The sequence below is a fragment of the Corapipo altera genome, unplaced genomic scaffold (assembly GCF_003945725.1).
Source record: "Corapipo altera isolate COAL_440 unplaced genomic scaffold, ASM394572v1 140b, whole genome shotgun sequence".
Classification (NCBI taxonomy): Eukaryota; Metazoa; Chordata; class Aves; order Passeriformes; family Pipridae; genus Corapipo; species Corapipo altera.
The window spans coordinates 538,752-557,802 of NW_020884956.1; the positions used below are offsets into that span (position 1 = coordinate 538,752).

Here is a 19,051-nt window from a genome sequence, read left to right on the forward strand (position 1 = left end):
ATCTAGGAGTATCAATATCATTTGGATTGATGGGAATAAATTCTAAAAAAAACTCTTTCAGCAAATTTAATGCATTAAGTTTGCCATTTCTCAATATCTGCAGACCTCTGCTATACTGCTTGCATGGTGTCTGAAGCCCAATAACCTCTGTGGTTTTATGTTTTCCGTGATCTTTTATGTTTCATTATCTCCACTGTCTGGTCGGTGCTGTGTCGTTCATTCACTATATATCTCAAGGAATCTCAAGTGCTTTGGTTGCTGTAAAAGGTGCTTTTTGCCCTGGTCTCTTGCCCAAGGATGTGCTGCACGGCAGGTAACGAATCACAGCCCCGTGAGCCGTGGTAACTGAGCTTTGCTGGGGAGCCACTGGCTGGCTCAGTGACCTGTATTACCCACTATCTCATTTGGCAGAGAATTAAGAAGGGAGCAGACACCTCATCAGCAGATTTTCCTGAGTACAGACTCTTTTTGGTATAAGCTGTCAAAGTCCAAGGACCCTCCAATCTAGCTTTTTAAACCTCATCTGTCAGTAGACTATAATTGGTTCGTAAATTGGCTTAAAGATAATAATGGAACTAACCTTTTTACACAAAAAGCACATCTGCAACTGTCATAAACGTTTTTACACAGAAAGCATGTCTGCAACTATGTTAAACTTCACCAAAGCTTAAAAATAATAGTCCTGGATAGTATATGAATAAAACATCCCAGTGAGTGATTGGTGGTGGGACGTTAGTGCTGGCTGGTGTTGCAAAAGTCAGCTGCTGCAGTAACTCACATCACTGATGCTACAGTAACTTGTGTGGAAGTTGTTTTCTTGTGGTTTTTAGTTGTTTTTTAACTACTTTTTCTCCCTACAAGAATGCTGATATGGTATTTGACTTCTGCATCAGCTTGCACAGAGCTCCCCACCGGACCACCAGTAATCCAAAAACTGAAGTGCCTGCACATCAAGTAGCCCCCATGTGTTAAGGATTCTTAGTACAAAATGATGTTCATTCAGCATTGTTTAGCTGGTGTGTTTTTCTTCACATCTGCAAGTCTGCAGTGTGTTGGGCAGATTGTTCCCTGGCTGCCCACACGGAGCCTTTTCCATTATTGTTTCCTTGACCATGCTAAAGCTTTCCACCCAGGGATGTGTGCACAGACAACTGAGCACAACAAAGGTGTCTCTGGGCTCTGACAGAGGGACTCACATACTCTCACTGCAGGACCTTGTGGCACGTCCAGATTGTTGAATTGCACGTCATGTGAGAGTACCACAAAGTTCTGTTCATGGCTTTCCTAATCCAGTTATCAACTCGATCAAGCTATCAGTCCTGGTAGTTAATTTTTCCTCCTTTCTCCACATTTTGCAATGATTGGAAGTTCAGTGTCTACAAAGGAAAATTAGATTAGCAGAATTTAAGGACTTCTGCTCTTAAAAGTTGACTAAATGACACTTGAGTGCAGACATACCAGTCCATCTCAGAGAGAGCTGGGCTTGCACAAGCCATTGTATTATAAAGATTCCCATTGCCAGATAAAACTAATACAATTTTAGATTTAAAATAACTTTTTAAAAAGAAAAACAACTTTTTAAAAGAGTCATATATTTCTGTTTATATTAAATGTATACAGCGTATTCATTTACTTTTGTATGAAATGGACTAAGAGATCTTTCTTGAATTATGATGGCTCCCTGTTTTCAGTAAATTTTGTTTTATACTTTTAACTAATTGCCTTACTACTGTAAAGTAGTTCTTTCTCTTCACAAAGTTAATGTTTTTAAGATTGTAAAGGTAGTAGGAAATATTTGAAGATTCACATTTAGATCCTCTTTCTTTGTCAAATTGCCTATTTGAAAAAAGAGGGGAAAGCCTGTTTATACCTTATTATTAAAGTTTATTTGTAGCATGATGGGAATCCTCTCATATCAAACAAGACACGGTTATGACCATTTTTTAAGTGAAGACCAGAAAAGTCACTCCATTTAATTCACTGTCTCTAGTCAGCTCAATGTCCTCATATTTTGTCTTAGCACACAAGTAATTGTATGTATGAGTATATTATACAGGGCTTGTAGGTTAAGTGTCTTGGAGGGGGGTGGCTTAATACTGCCACACCATAGTCATAATTGAATAAAATGTGGAGCCAGACAATAGAATATAAATTCAATCTATCTCTGAACTTTACTTTTTAATTAAGACTATTTGAGCACCTATTTATTTGTAAACCAAGATTTCTGTTATTCAGTGGGTGCCTCCAGCAGAAGCTTAATTTCCCTCTGCCCAGAGCTGCCCTGGTGCCATCTGCAGCTCCTGCAGCATTCAGGAGAGAGCTGGAGCTCACGTACTTCCCATCTCCAGTAAAAAGGGTGGCACTGGCAGGATGGTGGCAGAGTGGTCCAGAGTGGTCCAGAGCCATTTTGTTGGGCTCTGTCTGAAGCACTGCCCTGGTTCCAAGAGAGAGTCCAAAGCTGCAGATTTTCCATCCAGCCTCATTATTTATTTCGCAGTAGAGCTTTTTGTTGTCCTCAGTCTCTAGTGGAACAGATAAGATATGAAAGCCAAGACAGATGGGGAATGCAGAGCTCTGGGCAGAAGGAGGGGAGGGGAAATAGTTACACTTTATGTCAGTGAGAAAGAAAGAAAGAGGTAAAGGCGAGGGAAGAAGGGGCTCTATTGGATTTGTTCAGTGCCCAGAAATATTCAGGATTTACAGCCATGGCTGTCTGTTCAGTTAGAGCAGTAGCATCGTTCATTTGCTGTGTTAAACATCTGCAGACAAATGGATATGTGGTTTTGCTGGTTTTATTTCTGATCAGTTTGATTTTTTATTTCTTCCTAAGTTTGACAAAGGTGGCTGTCTCTCTTTAAGTGGAGTGTGTGGGTTTGGACTGAGACCAACAGTACCAGCAGAGCTGCAGAGGAGAGCTGTGCTGCAAACAACAGGCACCTTATGTCCAGTTTTCTCAGGCACCTCATCTTAACTTGATTCAGAGCATCTGGGGTATGGTTGTGTTTTGTCTTACAGCCATGGGGTTCTGACCTTCATTTGTATCAAGAGAAGATGGGGCTTCAAATAGTTGACCAGGATCAGACATTACATGTGGCTTTGCAGTTATGGGGATGAAAATAGATGACTTGTAGTAATACTCAGCTAGGATATCATGGGAGAGAGCTCAAAAGAACATCTAGTGTCCTCAGAAAGGAGATTAAAGACTTTTAGAACAGAGTTGACTTCAAAGTGCAGAAGCTGAACTTGGACTTAGACACAGAAATTCTGTATTCTCACAGCTATAAAATAAACAGGAAAATGACTGTGATTCACTAGTACTTCCAGTGTGATATCCATTATATTGATGTGATAGACTGAAACAATTTCAATTTATCATACAATAGATTGGAGCCTAATGTGAGAGAGTTGTGAAACACAGGTGAATCTAGGGAGGTGAAAATTACAATGCAATCAAACATTCAGAAAGATAAATTATTGTAAAATATAGTTATGTTGAACATGGTTGTCAAAGAACAACTGGTTATAGTTGTATTGATTCTTATTAAATGAAAAATCTAAATTCCTTTTTAAAGTAGGAATCCACAGAAATAGCACATTTTGAACAGGAAGACTGCACACATTTCATGGGTGAGCATCGCTCACTTGGGCACCTCTGGCTTTTGTGACGAGGCAGCACTGGGGGTTTGTGCAGCATACTGTGCCTGTCCCTCTGCCTCGTGGCCTTGCTTGGCAGGGACGAGCCTGCAGGCAGCAGGCTAAAGGTTTGGTCCCTGAGCAGCGTGCTGGGGAAAGGAGGCTGCCTGACACACGGAGCTGGATCCCAGCGGCGCCCGGGGCAGCGCAGAGGTGGACGGTGTGCGAGGCAGAGCAGCCACGTGCTGACCAGTTTGGTTCTGATCTTCGTATCAGAGCCACAACAGACAGCTGAATGTTATTTAAGTACTCCCATAGGATGATTTCATCTCAGGCTTTGAAGCCTCAGTACTTTCAGCAGAAAGTGCTAATGTAATTAAGATATGACATTCACGTTCACGAGACCCTAGAGCTGCGTGTTTAACTGGATTAAAGCAAATGGAACTTGATGGCGGTTTGGCTTTAAAAATTGCTCATTTCTTATTTGTTTAATCATGCCAAAATTGAACAAGGAAAATATTCTTCTACTGTACCTTAGCCCTAGTTGTCTTGACTCTGCAACTGCTCTGTTGATGATGACTCAAAGCCATGGTGAACTAATTAAGACAGCTCTGTGTTACTAACAAAAGAGCCGCTTTCTTCCTCCCTCCTCCCCCCAGCAGTTTGTCAAACAAAATCGTATCCTATACCAAATAATAGCAATCTAATGTATCCTGGCACTCTGTCTCTAGTCAACCAGCAGTATTTTGTAATGCTGTTTTAGTACACGTATTAGAGGATTTGTGTTTTACACAGCCCATTAACACAAGGGAATCATTAATTTCTGGAGAGTGTCTTTGCCAGGAAGATGTGGGCTTTAAATCTTCAGCGTACGTAGAAAAGTCCTGTCCTCACCTCAAATGTTCTAAAGTAGTATGATCATTATTGAAAATAATGGCATAGTAATATTGAATGCTCTGCCTTTTAAATAACTGCATTCTACACTGAAGATTCTTATAGAAGACTCAATGATACATTTACATTTGTATATACATGCTTAGATACAGCCTCTTAATATTTTTTCGTGTGGGTCTGGATTATGAGGTGCTGCTGTTTCTCCCTTTTGTAGTTTTCTGTACTTTGCAGGCGTGTTAAAATAGCTTTGTCTCATTCAAAGTATTTTTGTGCTAATGTAGTTGCTCTTTCCACCTTTGTTTTTTTATATAAACAAAGGGCACGTGTTACATCTGTTTTTTGAAAGCCATCGTTCAAAACTTGCAGCAATCGTTAACTCAGCTGCTGGTTTCTGCTCTCCAAGGGGTCGCCTGGCCTGACATGCACCGTCTGGCTGACAGAGTCCATCTGGAGGAGTTGACCAGAATTGGCATTCTGAAAGGCAACGTAGATGACATGGTGAAGGTTCATCTGGGTGCAATATTTATGCCACACGGACTTGGACACCTACTTGGAATCGACGTGCATGACGTTGGAGGCTACCCAGAGGTTAGTGTTGGTCCCTTCCCAACTCCCCTCTCAATTCAATCAGCATTTCTTGTTCTGTGTGCATGGTTACCTAGTTTCATCCTCTCAGGGGTGGAGCAAATGCACATTTAAGTGTCTCTTTTTTTTTTTAGGTGTGGTGTTTTATGCAATTTACTTTGAGGAAATCTATTAGTCCATTAAAACATAAATTATTTATGGAGAGAAGTAAACTGATGCTGCCCTTTGGGCATTCTTAATCTGTCCAGTTCCTACATACATAGTGTTGTTGCTCTGTGAGTCACTGGTGCCATTCTAGTGTACCCTGTGCTGTGGCAGAGCATCTCAGGCTACCTGAGACCTGTAGCAAGACTCACTTGCTCCATTCCAGATGTGAGACAGCTGCAGGAGCCCACTGCTGCACCTGGGCTCTGTGATATGGAAACAAGCTGGTTCATATCCCTGTCTTGAACTTTGATATCCAGTGTCAGCACGGACACCACTGTAGATGAATTGTCCTGGGATGAGAACAGAGAGAAAAAAAATCCCTCCAGTCTTCCAGTCTTTGGAAATGTGAAAGCCTAAGCTCTTGTATTCTGAGTTTCTGCAGAAAGCACAGAATGATTGCCTTTTCCCTTGAATTAACTTGGTGATTCACGACTGCGATCCAAAAGCAGAATAGGTAAAATTCTGTAACCAATTAATGGCAATATGTTTGCAATGATAACTAAAGAAATAAAAATCTCTAAGGGGAATTGAACTTAAGGTTTCAATAAAGAAAGGAAGTTTACAGCAGCTTCAGACATATTTCAGGAGGATTTTCTGAGTGTTGGGTCGTGGTTATTTGAGGCTAACTGTTTAAGGGTTTTCAAGTAATTCAGTACAAAATTAATCATTTGTCTTCTCTCATATGTAAGCTGTTCTTTTACAAGAAACTGCAAAAGAAACTAAGAATTTTATAGGTGAGGTTTAAGCATATTTTGGATCTTATTCATGTTAGGGGAACAGCTGCTGTCACTGGTTCACTTGCAGTAGGGGAGAAACAGTATTAAATACTTGAGGGTACACATTATGTTCACAGTATAATTATTGTTGAGACACAATATTGTGATAACAATGTATTAGCACCAACTAATAAATTTACATGTAATAAAAATGAAACAAAAATCAAAAGCAGCCCTATTGTGATTCGAAGGTTTCTGCAGATGAAGGGTGGATGTTTGCCCTCTGTCCTTCCCAAGTGCATTCACTCTGTACAAGCAGAGACATTGAGCAAAGCACAAGGATTGGGATTCCTTGGAGAGTTCGTGGACTTAAAAATCCAGGACCCTGCTGTCGCATGCCTTTGCTTGGATTGTTTTCACTTGTGTTGTGAATACCCTTTCTGAATTTGGTGGACTAAAACACATGCTCAAGACTTGGTAGGGTAAAGAGGTAACTAAATTTCAGGAACGAGGGAGAACAACTCTGAGAGTGCAAAGTTACCGTGCTTGGTTTTTATTTAAAACCTGTATGTTTTGAGGGTTAGAGCAAGTACCTTAATGTCAAGGGAGATTTCTAGAACTGATTTTGTGTGAGTCTAGAGCAGTGGACCCTGTACACCTTCCATCTCTCAGCAGATTTCAGTAGTGCAGTAGACAAGGTATAGAATCATTTTTTGAAACTAATTTTTAGTTTCATACGACTGAATTTGTAATTGTAAATTATCTGGTACATCATTTTGGGGTTTATTAAATTTAAGGGTGATTTTTTGAAAGCAAACAGATAAATCTACAGTTTTGAAGGAGCAACCTGTTCCAGATAAAAATGCATATAGGTATTGGATTGTCAAATGAATTAGGCTCTCCAGTTTCATACTTACTGTATGTAAAAATGCCCAAGCTCTGTGCAGAATTTTATACCTGCAAATATTAAAATTATTTCTTACATTAAGAAGGTTTGCATGGCTAATTTGCTTTCAAAATTTAATCCTAAATAGCAAATTTCTTGAATATGGAGGAAGCATATATGAAAGCCCACGAGTAAAAAGCTAATTTGCTATTCTGTATTTGCATATAAATGTGCACAGAGATGGGTGTGTGGCATCACCTTTAGTTTGAAAAATTATGAATTCTGGGTTCTGCAGCATTAATTTCACCTCTGTTAGACCCGTCACTTGTGTCTGACCCAAAGCATGAGGCACTTTCTGTTGGGCTGTTTGTCTGAGGTGAGTGTTGGAGCACCTGGGGGTGGAAAACACCCACCAGAAGCCTGGTGATGGGCTGAGCTTCACTGGGCTCCTCTGGGCCTGAGGGCCTTGTGTGGAGCACGGAGGGACCGTGGGGCTCAGGGGACAATAAATCCAAACGTGAGCAACTGGGCACCTTCCGTGCAGGTGTGAGGAGTCTCTGTGTTGAAAGGGAGAAGGTTTGTTGTCCAGGCCTCCTTGTCTCATGAGAAAACACAGTTTGAAGACATCTAGTACACTATGGAGTGGTTTGTGATGCATTTTAAATGTCTACCAGCTAGTGAGGTCTTCACAGGGAATTTCATAAAGCCATTTTGGTGTTTATTGTACACTGAGCCCATGCCTGTAGTACCATGCTCTTTTTTTTCTAGCTGGTTAAGAAGCAACTTCTTTGCTTTTGGCCGAGGGAATTTCTGGGAGTATTACAAAGGATTTTTTAAAAATAAAAACTTTCCAAGTGGATATTATTCCATTATTTTTTCCTCAAGTGTAAACAGTTACATTTGAAATAATACAATAAACGTTAATTTCCTAATTTTTATCCGTCACAAAGTTTTGTGTGTTCCAAAAAAACTATTTCCAGACATTGTTAGCTTAGATTAGTTATTCATTGGTAGCCAAAGATTTCTTTTTTCAAAATTGGCAATAATAAGTTTTCATCTTTTCCAGTAAGCTGCTTTGACATGCAGCATTGAACAAGCACTTTCTTCCTCTTTGACAAACACCGTAAAATGCTTGCAGATTTTCTGCAAGAGAGCATACTCTAGGATATTAGAAAATATAGCATTTTACTTCCTTTTTTTTGTTTGTTTTGTTTCATTTTTGCTGTGATAAAGAATAATTGGTTTTGGCCAGAAATAAATGTGTCTTGGTAACTCTTATTTTAGGACAAGATGTTCAAAATAGTATAACTGCCAGTGTTTCCCCATTGAAAGATGTAAGTAAAGGTCCTGGTTTTCAGAAGTGCTCAGCAGCCAAGGGCTCCTTAGGGAATCCCATCTCCCACGTGTGCCGTGGAATTCCTCGCAGGGAACGGGAGCGTCGAGCGCTCCTTTGAAAATCCATCTGCCTCTTCTGAGGGCCTGACTGCAGCTCGAGCAGCTCTGAAAATCCAGCCCCAGTGGTACTAATCACTTCAGAAAATCTGGCCCTCAGTCAGGCAGAGCTTCAAAGGGTGAAAACCCCACTGGGCCGAGCTTCAGCTCTAAAATTTAATCATGGAGATGGTTTCCTCACATTCTTTCAGTTGTTTCTGGGTAAATTCGATATGGGATATAAATGAGGATTTGTGCCCGTTGCAATGGAGGAACTGTGGTAGGTGATCCCAAATTTTCAGACCCTGGGGTAGATGGGGCTGAAGTTTTCATTTAAATCTGGGTTCTGTGTCTCTAGGTGCTTGAGTTGATTCAATTTCATGTTATATTAATTGACTGTAAGGCTCTAAAGAATGCTAAGTACATTTGATGACTTTTTATAATAATAAGCCAGTTAATTTAAGTTAGGTTAATAACTACTGTGATTTTAGCATCTTATGAATTAAGACTTTCATTTTGTTTTGGTTTGTTTTTTTTTTTAAATTATAAAATTCACCTTAGTTTAAATTTTTAATTCCGTTTTCATGGAAAGGTGATCCTTCCATTGCTCTTCTGCATCAACAAATTAGGGTTGGAGGTTTTTTTTGGAGTTATCCGCGTGCTTCCATCTCTGTGCATGCTGTGGGAACGTCCCTGCTACTCAGAGGGGTGCACAAGCTGTGTCTGGCTTTAACAGAAAGCTTGCTCCCAGGTCCCAGATGACTGTCTGGGGATTTAGGTCACCAAACCTACTAGAGAACACAGGAATAATCTTGTTCCCTTTCTTGTTCTGGCAAAAATTATTTTCCTTATGTATCCTACTTTATGCTGAAGCAGAAGATTTCATTTTTTTGTGGTTAGCATTGCAAATGATGCATTAATGTTTTTTCCTTTAAGAAGCAGAGGATGAGGTGAATTTACCAAGAAGCCTAAAGCTGTTATGTAGGGCCCCAGTGATGCAAATTGCTTCACTTGGCCATAACCTTGCAAAGCCTTGCTCTAGCTTTGTGCACCCAGGACCTGCAAACATGAAGCAGCCTGTATGGGAGGCACTTAGATGAGCAAAGAGTAAAAGGGCCTTTCGCTGATTTTAACTTTAGGTTTTGTTCCTGCAAGCAATTGCACACCTTGAGAAAAGATTAGGAGAAAAAAACCCTGCTGCTTCTGCTTCATGGGATCCCCTTGAATCACTTTGGTTTTGACTCTTTGAATTCCTGCATAGCAGAGACACGAGCAGGCAGTGGGCAGGAAGGAAACAGGTGGGAGAAAACTCTCAGTTCTACAGCATTTCCATGCAGGGCACCACTGAAATCCATAGTGCTTGTTGTTACCTGCTGGGTCAAACACCAGCCAGGAGGGTTTCCCGCAAGCTGGGATTCTTCTGTGAGGTGTAAACCCCTCCCAGAGTTAGACAGATCTTCTTACCCTGCTGTGGCATCTTACTGGTGTTCAGAAAAGTCGTGGTCAGTTCCCAGCAGCTTTTCCCTGTGAGGGCAGCGCTGGAGTTTGGTGCTTATGGAAACTTAGAGCCTGAGCAGAGGCAGAAGAGGAGGGAAGGCTCAGGTGCTGTCAGTGCAGTGCCAAGGTGCAGACCTGCTCCATCAAACCAGAGCTTCCCTGCTCTGCTGAGAAAGACTGAGACTTGGGGTTTTTAGTTGCTTGGTTTGTGTTTCATTAGTTCTGATTAATTTTTTTCTGATGGAGATACTTGCTTATGTTTCTTTGACTTCTTGAGGTTTGTTGCAAAAGACTTTGTGTGCTAACAGTTTTTATCTGAATATATTTTGTCCAAATATTTCTGAAAATTTAGCAGCAAATAATGGAGCTTGTGTGTTTCTGAACAATTCATTCTAGGTGCAGTAGGAGAGAAAAAACAAGACAGTAGAGTTCTGCTTTCAATTACATGTAAAAGTAAGGTATCATTGGTATACTTGAGGTTTTTTTGCTATGCAATTTTTGCTAATATTGGTATTTATCACAAAAGAAAAAGCCCTTTCATTTAAGATAGTCATCTCTGTATGTTTTCTGTGTGTCACAAGAAAACCTGTCCATTAGATTTTAAATGGTGCTTGTCATTGGTCTTGTTCTAAAATAGTGTTGTTTGTAGTTTTTGCAATTCTTTATCTCATTTCTTATGAATTCTCTAAATATTCTCGTCTTCCAGGTTTATGTTGTAGTTGTCAACTTGATGATTTTTACTATTTGCTATGCTTTGTTTTCCTCACACTTAGGTCTTAAGAAAAGGAGAAAAAAATATTTATTATTTCCATTGTGATAGCACTGGAGCTTGGTGACATCTGAGGATCAGAAAGCAAAAATTACATGGGAAGTTATGCTCAGAGCCACAATGATGGATTGAAATTCAACTCCATCTGAATCATCAGGCAGCAGTGCCTCAAATTAGTGGCAGGTGACTTTTCCTCATTCCCTGCAATAACAGGAAAATGATTAGGCAACCTGATAATATACCAAGGAAAAGAAGAAAACATTTCAAGTAAAATAGCTGGTTAAACATCGCGTGCCCTCTATTCCCCCACTATTAACTTTGAGATGTGTCCCAAAAGCTCCAGCTAGTAATTAGATTCTCCTGCAGAAGTGGAAGCTTTGACTTGCAAATGCCACAAGTGATATGTGGTGCTTGGGGCATATTCTGGAACCTGCTGCTGATTTCAAAGGCAGGAGTGACAGCAGTTCCTTCAGGTGACTACAGGCAGCTCAGGCTGCTGGGGAAAAGGGGGATAGATTGAATAAACTAATCTTCATTAGTAACACTCAGCAAGTGAAACAAGGGCTTAGAGAGAAGGGACCAGGAGACAAGTGAAATGGAATTTGGGACTTTTATTTTATTAGCTGCACACAGCTCCGTTCCTTTTGCAGCAAATGAGCTAATTAGAAGTTGGGGATGTGCACTGGGAGAATAGGGAGGAGTGGAAGAGCTGAGATTTCACTTCGGTGTTCATTTCATATTATCCAAGTGTAATCTTAGTGTCCTGATTAATTTAAATACCTGATTGCACTTAGCTTGGTAAAGTGGTTAGGACTTCGTTGTATACTGGATGTATTCCAGCTGGCACAGTCTGTTTGTCAGGCTCAAAAAGTTCTGTGATGATTTAACTGGAAAAAAGTACCAGAAACTGGTTTGTGTCTCTACCTGAGTCTCTTGCTGCGGGTCAGTATTTGCAGCCAGGAGTAGCTCTGGTGTTGTCTGCTGTGGCTGTGGCTGCCACTGCCTGGCTGGAGGAAGCTGCTGGGTGGTGGTTTTGGGGGGGAAGGTGCCCTGGCATCTCTGTGCCTGTACATCTCTAGGTAGTGTCATGGCCCTGTGCGTGATGAGCAGCCAGCACAGGGACATCACCTGTGGTTTTCTTCTGTCCTGGTCCAAAGGAAAACCCAAGATCAGGCCCACTCAGGTGGGCCTGGAGCTCTCTCTGCCTCTGATGGCTTTGCCTGGTAGCCAGTGGCTGTGGAACAAGATCCAGTGTCATACACATTGCAGTCTTTCCGTGCAAAAAGCAATATATACCTCCATTAACCACTAGGTTGCTTAGGAGCAGTTCATCCTTATACTCAGTATAAGGAGTAATTCAGCCTTACACTGAGATATTCTGGGAATATTGCAAATTCTAGCCTTCCATGGCCATTTTTCTGGGGGATAGGCGGATACTTCCTAATTCCCTTCTTATTCCAAAAATAGATCTATATTTTATATTACTCTACACTTAATTTGAACTTTTATTTTGCTTACATAGTAATGAAATCAGTTTACATAATAATTCTCTTGTTCCCTTGACACTCCTTATTGCCTAGACATGCTGTTTTTTGTTACCTTAGATGAACCATTAATTGGAATCCAATGTTCTTGGCAGGAGTACAGTCACAAATGACAGTGTCATACATCTGTGCTCACTGGGGGAGGAGTGTCTCAATTTTAAAATGTGAGCAGTACCTCCAAATAATATCCATCTTAGAAAACAATTTCAGATACAATCTGTTGTTGCAATATACAGGAGAATAAATTTATTCAAAGAGTAATTTTCCCAGAATATAACTGGGAGTCTCTTTTTAGATGCCTAGGCATTAATATTTTCTAGACTATTCTCTACATTTTTTGGGGGGCAAATTATCAGTTTATGTTTTCCTGTTGTGCAGCAGAGTCCTGCTCTGTGGCCAGGCCTCCAGGATGTAATGGAAACAGAAACAGAGACCCACACAGCTGCTGCTCCAGGACCCACATTTTTGCTCTTCATTTCATCTGGCTACAAAACAACGTCGTGGTGATTGTTGAAAACAAAGCTTGTGATGTTTAGCTGCAAAGTGTGGGCAAGTTTCCTCCTCACAAAGAAGAAAATCCATCAGTGGCAGAAGAGTCATACTGATGGATGGCAGTGAGAGGTTTCCCCAGCTTTGCTCCCAATAGAGTTTGACTTGGTGGAAAATAGCAGGTCTTGTTTCAGACCTGTCAGCTTCTGTTTGGGGGTCGTGGTATTTCAGTCATTAAAAAAAAATCCTCAATTTGTCCTACTTTTCATAAACTGAAGCAGATTGAGAGCTGAGAACTGTCAGCCCCTGGACCTGATTGGGCATGGTGACTACTGGGATGGTCATGAGTGCCCAGAGATCAGATGCCACGTGGGATGCTGAAGCCATAGTCTGATGCTTTAGTCCAGCACTGTTCTCAAAAGAAGGGATTTTGTCATCTCCCCAGCCTGGTCACTTCCCTGCTCTGCTTGTTCCCTGTGTCAGCTCGTTTTGTCCTTCAGCCTCGCAGCAAATGGGACTGGGGCTGTCCTCTGCTCAGAGTGTGAATGGCCACAAACAAGCCACAGCCAGCACCTGTGTCTCTCTTCATTCCTTTCCCACATCTCTTGGTGAATACCTTGCTAGGCCCTGTTAAAAGGGACTGTAGGTCTTCCTTGCCACAAGCCCACCCACCAGTGCCCTGCTTGCTCTCCAGCTTTGAAAAGCTGAGCAGTATCACCCTTTCTCTGAAGGCCCACTAGAGATGCTTTCATGGCAGAGATGTAGCTGCTTCAGTACACGCAAAATCCAAAGACCTGGAGATGAAACCAAGAGCCAGCACCACCCAGAGCTGAGATAGGATGGGGGGAATATCAAAAAGAGTTCATGAATTCCTTCCAGAGAAGTTAAAATTTTACTCTTGGGTGAGCAGCAGTGTTCAGGTGCCTTGGGGACCCTCCCTGTGTTGCTACAGCCTGGGGAGCCTGCAGTGCTGAGGGACATTTCCAAATGTGAGTCTGGGGCTTGCTCCTGAGTTGTAGATGTGCTGTTGGCTTCTTGGAGGGTGTACTACCAGCAGGGTCAGACTGGGAGCAGTCTGGACAAAATGCCTGTGTGATGCTTTAATGGCTGAAGTGGGCACTGAGGCTTGGTTGTCACACCTGGTGTTAAGCACCATTTCTTTTAAGAAAAGGGAAAAAAATGTGGAGACTGTGCCAGGGCTGCCTTCAGAGGATGTTTGCCATTGTTTTCCTCGCTATGCATTCATCTTTCTAGCATCTGTCTTGGATTGACTGCCTCGGAAAAGGCATTTACAAGTAGAATTGAGGAGAAGTGGACTTAAAAGCCAAATATGGGTTGTTTGTTGTAAAGCAGCCGATAGATAGTTGGCAAGACACCAAAAGGTCCAGACCCTAATCTAATTGTTTACAGCTCATGGAGAGATTAATCCACAAGATTGGATGCCCTCATTTCCTTTACGCATTACAATGAATGTGTGAAATGCCAAACCCCATGGGGCAGCAGCAGAGAGAAAAATGGCTCCATTTCAGTGCAGTTATTGTTTCAAGTTTAGAAATATATTGATTTTCTGTGGGTTTTGATAAGCATATAAAATGCAAAATGCCTTGCTTAATATCAGAATATTCTGGTTTCCTAGGCTCAGTAAAACAAAATCATATTTTCTTATTTTAGTGTAAAGTAGTGCTCTGCAAAGTCCAAATCAAACATATGACATAAAACATATTGAATACACAGTGAAAATGAGCAAACCTGTCTCCAAATGTCCAGGCTGGTTAGCTCTGAAAATCTTGGCTGCTGTAAGATGCTGTGCATTGGAACAGAATAAGCTCTGCAAAGGGAAGAAAAGCACCCCAGCATTGCTTGGGTGTCCAGCAAGAATAAAGCCAACACTGCTGACAGGCTGTTGCAAGCAGTATTTCTGTAAAATGGGCTTTCTCTGAACTGAAAGTGTAACTCAAGAGCAAACAGTGCTGCAGGGCTGTATCCACTCTGAAGAGGGAATGATTCAGTGAGATGAAAGCATGGGTAATCTGCAGGGTATGCTCTGGCCTCCCTCTGTGTCTGCGCTGGCGTGGCCCCGGCACCCAGGGTAGCGCTGGGCAGGGCACTTTGTCTGGGAGAAAGGGGATGTTTCATCCTCGTGATACCAGTCATGCTCCTGGTGATGCTGACAGCAGTCGCCCCTTCTGCCCACAAGGAAAATTACCATGGCTTGGGCCAGAAGCAAGACTTGGGAAGGCCGCATGGAGACCAGATAAATAACGCCGTGGTCCCTCTGACTCACTGGCCAAAGCAGGAAAGGTTTCATGAGCAGTGTGTGTGCCTGTTTCCAAGCTGGTGGGCCGTGAGCTGTTTACGGGTCATCATGATATTTTGTTGGTGAAATTTTGCTACAGTTGCAAAGAATTTTCAAAAAGCTAATGGGACTGAGATATATTTATTCCGATGTTGCAATACCTGGCACATTTGAGTGAAGAAAATTAATATCCTTAACTAGTCTTTGCAGTGTTTCTAATTCCTTGACTAAGCACGTCCTCATATATCATTTTACTTTACCAGCTTTTGGGAAGAAGAGAATGTTTTGCTAGTCAGGGCTTGTTTTGACTTAGCTTTTAATAATACCAATCAGCACCATGTTGCCTGAAAGTCTGAATCTCACAAAAGTTTAGCTTTAAATGGGCTGCTTTTATGAGGTCATGTGTAGACTCATTGCTCCTGAATCAAGATCATAAATGTGTAGTTTTAATAACATTTGGTGAGAATAAGTATTTGCATATCCTTGGAGAAATTCTTCTCTGCTGCATAGTTCAGCTATTTCAGCCATGACGTGGCAGGGGCATTTCAAGATCTGCATGTCACTTAAAATACCATTCTCTGCAAGGGAGGGTAGAGAAAGGAGTAGTGCAAGTAATAATTTTTTCTTCATAGTGCAGTATTTCTCCCAAGGTAGAGGGTAACAGTACCATGTCAAAACCCCGGATTTCTGTGGTGCAAAAAGCAGTTTGGGTGTTGAGTTGAAAGCTGGTTATTGCTCTGTGTGAAAGCTAAATGAGGACTAATGGGAGGGAGATAATTGCAGAGCTCAGTTTCAGTTCTTCATGATTATTTCTTATATTTTGTGTCTTGTGGGGTGGTCAGCAGGGGAGGGCTCCGTACTTGTCACGAGTGTCAGCCCCGTGTCTCTCGCGCAGGGCGTGGAGCGCATCGACCAGCCGGGGCTGCGGAGCCTGCGCACGGCGCGGAGCCTGGAGCAGGGCATGGTGCTCACCATCGAGCCGGGCATCTACTTCATCGACCACCTCCTGGACCAGGCCCTGCGCGACCCCGCCCAGTCCTGCTTCATCAACAGCGACGTCCTGCGGCGCTTCCGGGGCTTCGGCGGGGTGAGTAACCCCTAACCAGGGGGTTTTATTCATTGGCTTTCTCTTTGTCTGCCCTCACTATGTCCTTGAGGAGAAGTCTTTTGGGAGTTGTAATGTCTTGCACACAGGGCTGTTCCCGAAGCAGCACCTTGAGTCATTTGGACCGTTTGACTCCGCAGACAAACTGGGTTTTTTCAGTCTAATTTTTAAATGCGGTTTTGTACTAGTGATGTTTGATTAACAATAGATCCATATTGTCCCACTGACTGAAATACTCTCTGTCAGCGCCATACAGTGACTTGCCAAGTGGGTGTTTTGTCTGATGTGTGAAATGTGTATTTTATGAAATATGAGACTGAGATCTGTAGCCCAGAGTTGGCTTCCTTGATGGCAACACAGTCCGGTGCTTCCTTCCGTGGCAGAAGAGCCTGATGCTGTTCAAGCTGGGGAGTCAGTAGATAAAATCAGCAATAATTGCTCTGACTGGATTGTTGACAGAAAGGCATGAAACTTGTGCCTGTAAAGCCTTCCCCATTTTTCAAAAGAACGGCTGATGGTCTTCCCAAGCATCCGTGCTCGGGGTGACAGCTCAGGCAGCAGCGTGTGCACAGAAGGATCGGCCAGCTCAGGAGATGGAGGTGATCTGGGTGACCATTCCCAGCTGCTGGGCAAGTCGAGAGGCCTTGTTTGTCCTTGCTCTCCAGGGCACAGTTCCCATTCATAGCCACCGCCCTCACAGAGCGCTCAGAAGTCGCTGTGGCTTCCAGTAGGTTTTTATTTCAGCAGGGCAAGCCTTTGAACGGTGCCACATTGTTCTCTGGGCTTCTGTGTTCCTGCACAGAGGAGATAGAGCAGGCAGCTGCCATGGCCTGTCCTCCTCGTGGCTCTTCTGCTAAGTCTCAACACAGCTAACAATCACTGGCAGCAGCGGTGATTTTCTGGTATGAAAAGTCACTCATTAGGAATTGTCTGCTTCTGCCATTGACTGATTTATCACTGTACCCCAGCCATGAGAGGGTAATTGCTGCAGCACTTGGGTCTGAGCTGCCTTTGAAGCACCAGCCCCGAGAGCAGAGCTGTGTGTGTGCCATCCCCAGCGGCGTGAGCCAGCCGGGCTCCTGGGCAGCCCCAGCGAGAGGCACCTCACCCTTGCTGATGCTTCACTCACTGCTGAGCTCTGGGACCTTATCTGTCTCTGTGTTGTTTCTTTATCACGGCTTTCCAGCCAGCCAGCTGAGATACTGGTGAAGGAGAGGCAGCTGACTCTGCATTTTCTGGCTGTGAGCACATTCTGTATGGCACCACACGCTGAAGTGTGTTTTAAGGGAACACTGTCCTGTGCTTGTGTAGGTTGACACCCCAGTGCAAACAGGTTTAACTGTCTTTGCTTTCCTTGTAAACACTCTGTGGGGATTTTTCGGCAGTTGAATTGATTTCTGGTGAGTTTTCTGTGGAACTGCTCAGCAAAGCCCATGTTTTTCCTCGACCTGCTGGGAATGCCCACTGCAGCTCTGCAGCTTGAGGTGTGCCTGTGCCTCACCTGCTGCCTGTGGTTGCACTGAATAGGAGTAACAGCACAGGATCTCTACTTTGGTGATAAATTGCTGGATCAGGCACTTTTGTTCCAGAGATTTCAAGCAAAGTCTAACTTTCTCCCCTGTTTTTTGCTTAGCTTCCTGTAATGATGACTTGTAAGGAGTGCTAGCCAACGAACTTTGCTGAAAGGGGGAGCTGCCCAAAAACGATTGAGCAAAAATCTAAATCTCCAATCCCCCTGTGAACAATACATTTTACTTAGAGAGAAAAAAATAATAATACACATGTACCCTGAGCCAGATGTTGTCCCTTGATTTTGTCCAGGAGAAGAATGAAAATAAAATCTGAGACTGTAATACATCTGAATATTTCTGAATTCTACAAAAAAGCTGAATTATAATACAATCAAAATAAATTTGCCCATCTTTACAATTCTGACTTGATTCTGCACAAATAGAAGATGCAGTTTGTGCTGTGTAGCATGCTTAGTTATCTACATGCTGTTCCATTGTAGGTTATCCAGAGGGAATGAATATCTCTCTCAAGAGCATGCCAGAAAGCTTGCTTTCTATGGGATTAAAAGAGATTTTGTGAAGCACAGTGTTTTTACTGACAAATATTAATAGTACAGGGGTTAGTATTGGTGTCAGTTCTAGCTACAGAGCTCACTACAGCCAGTCCAATCTTCCTTCAAGTTTTAAAAAAATACATTCTACAAAAGGAAATAAATAGTCCATTTCCCTCTGCAGAGCTCAGCACTAATTAAAATGTTCTTAATTTGGTTTAGTTTAATTCACTTCAAAAATGAACTTACATTCACCAAAGTAACACCACTGTAATTCTGAGTAAGACTGTCCACACAGGGCATTTGTGGATTTTAATGAATTCACCTCGAATTCATGTCTTTTTTGGGCTTTGGATAATTTTCTTGAGCGTGACAAGTCTCTGCATTGAGAAGCAAAGCTCTTGTGCCATGCCAAAAAGGACAAGCCTGTAGCCATTTATTGTAATTCGTGCTGCCTGGTGTCAGCCATGAAGAGATTGTAAAAGCTGCAAGAGCAGGGAAGAGCGAGAGGGCGAGGTTCCCTCTGCTGCTCTGCACTGCTCCAGCTCTGCACACGTGGGACAGGTCCCCCCTGCTCGTCCCTCGAGCACAGACACAGCCTTTGTGGCTGTCACTGCTGCTCAGGGACCTCGTGATCTGGGCTTTTACCAAACAAGCTGCTCTGGGTCAAATACAGATCCCTCTGGGGGTGGGCGAGCAGTTGTGCTGAGGATGGTGCCCTGTGTGAAGCCCCAGACTCTTTATTTGAGTTCAGTCCTTCACAAATAGCCAGTTTGGGGACGTTTCAGTCACATGTACTCCAGTTCTCCATCTGCACATCTGAGGCCCAGTTTGCTGAGGTGATACATCCTGTGGGGAAGGGCCTGTCCCAGGGCACCTCTGTCTGCCTGGGCCCTGCCTGCACACTCCCCAGTGAGCAGGGATGTGCAAACCAGGG

The 19,051-nt window shown here is 42.8% G+C and overlaps 1 protein-coding gene across 5 annotated transcripts in view; it reads left to right on the plus strand.

Moving 5' to 3' along the window:
• The window catches only part of PEPD (peptidase D), a 144,235-nt gene that overhangs the window by 120,013 nt on the left and 5,171 nt on the right, over positions 1-19,051 (plus strand). For all 5 annotated transcript variants that reach the window (XM_027663753.1, XM_027663754.1, XM_027663750.1 and 2 more), the window contains exons 13-14: positions 4,931-5,115; positions 15,843-16,034. In XM_027663753.1, the coding sequence (XP_027519554.1) occupies positions 4,931-5,115; positions 15,843-16,034 (377 nt within the window). The remainder of the gene's footprint in view (positions 1-4,930; positions 5,116-15,842; positions 16,035-19,051) is intronic.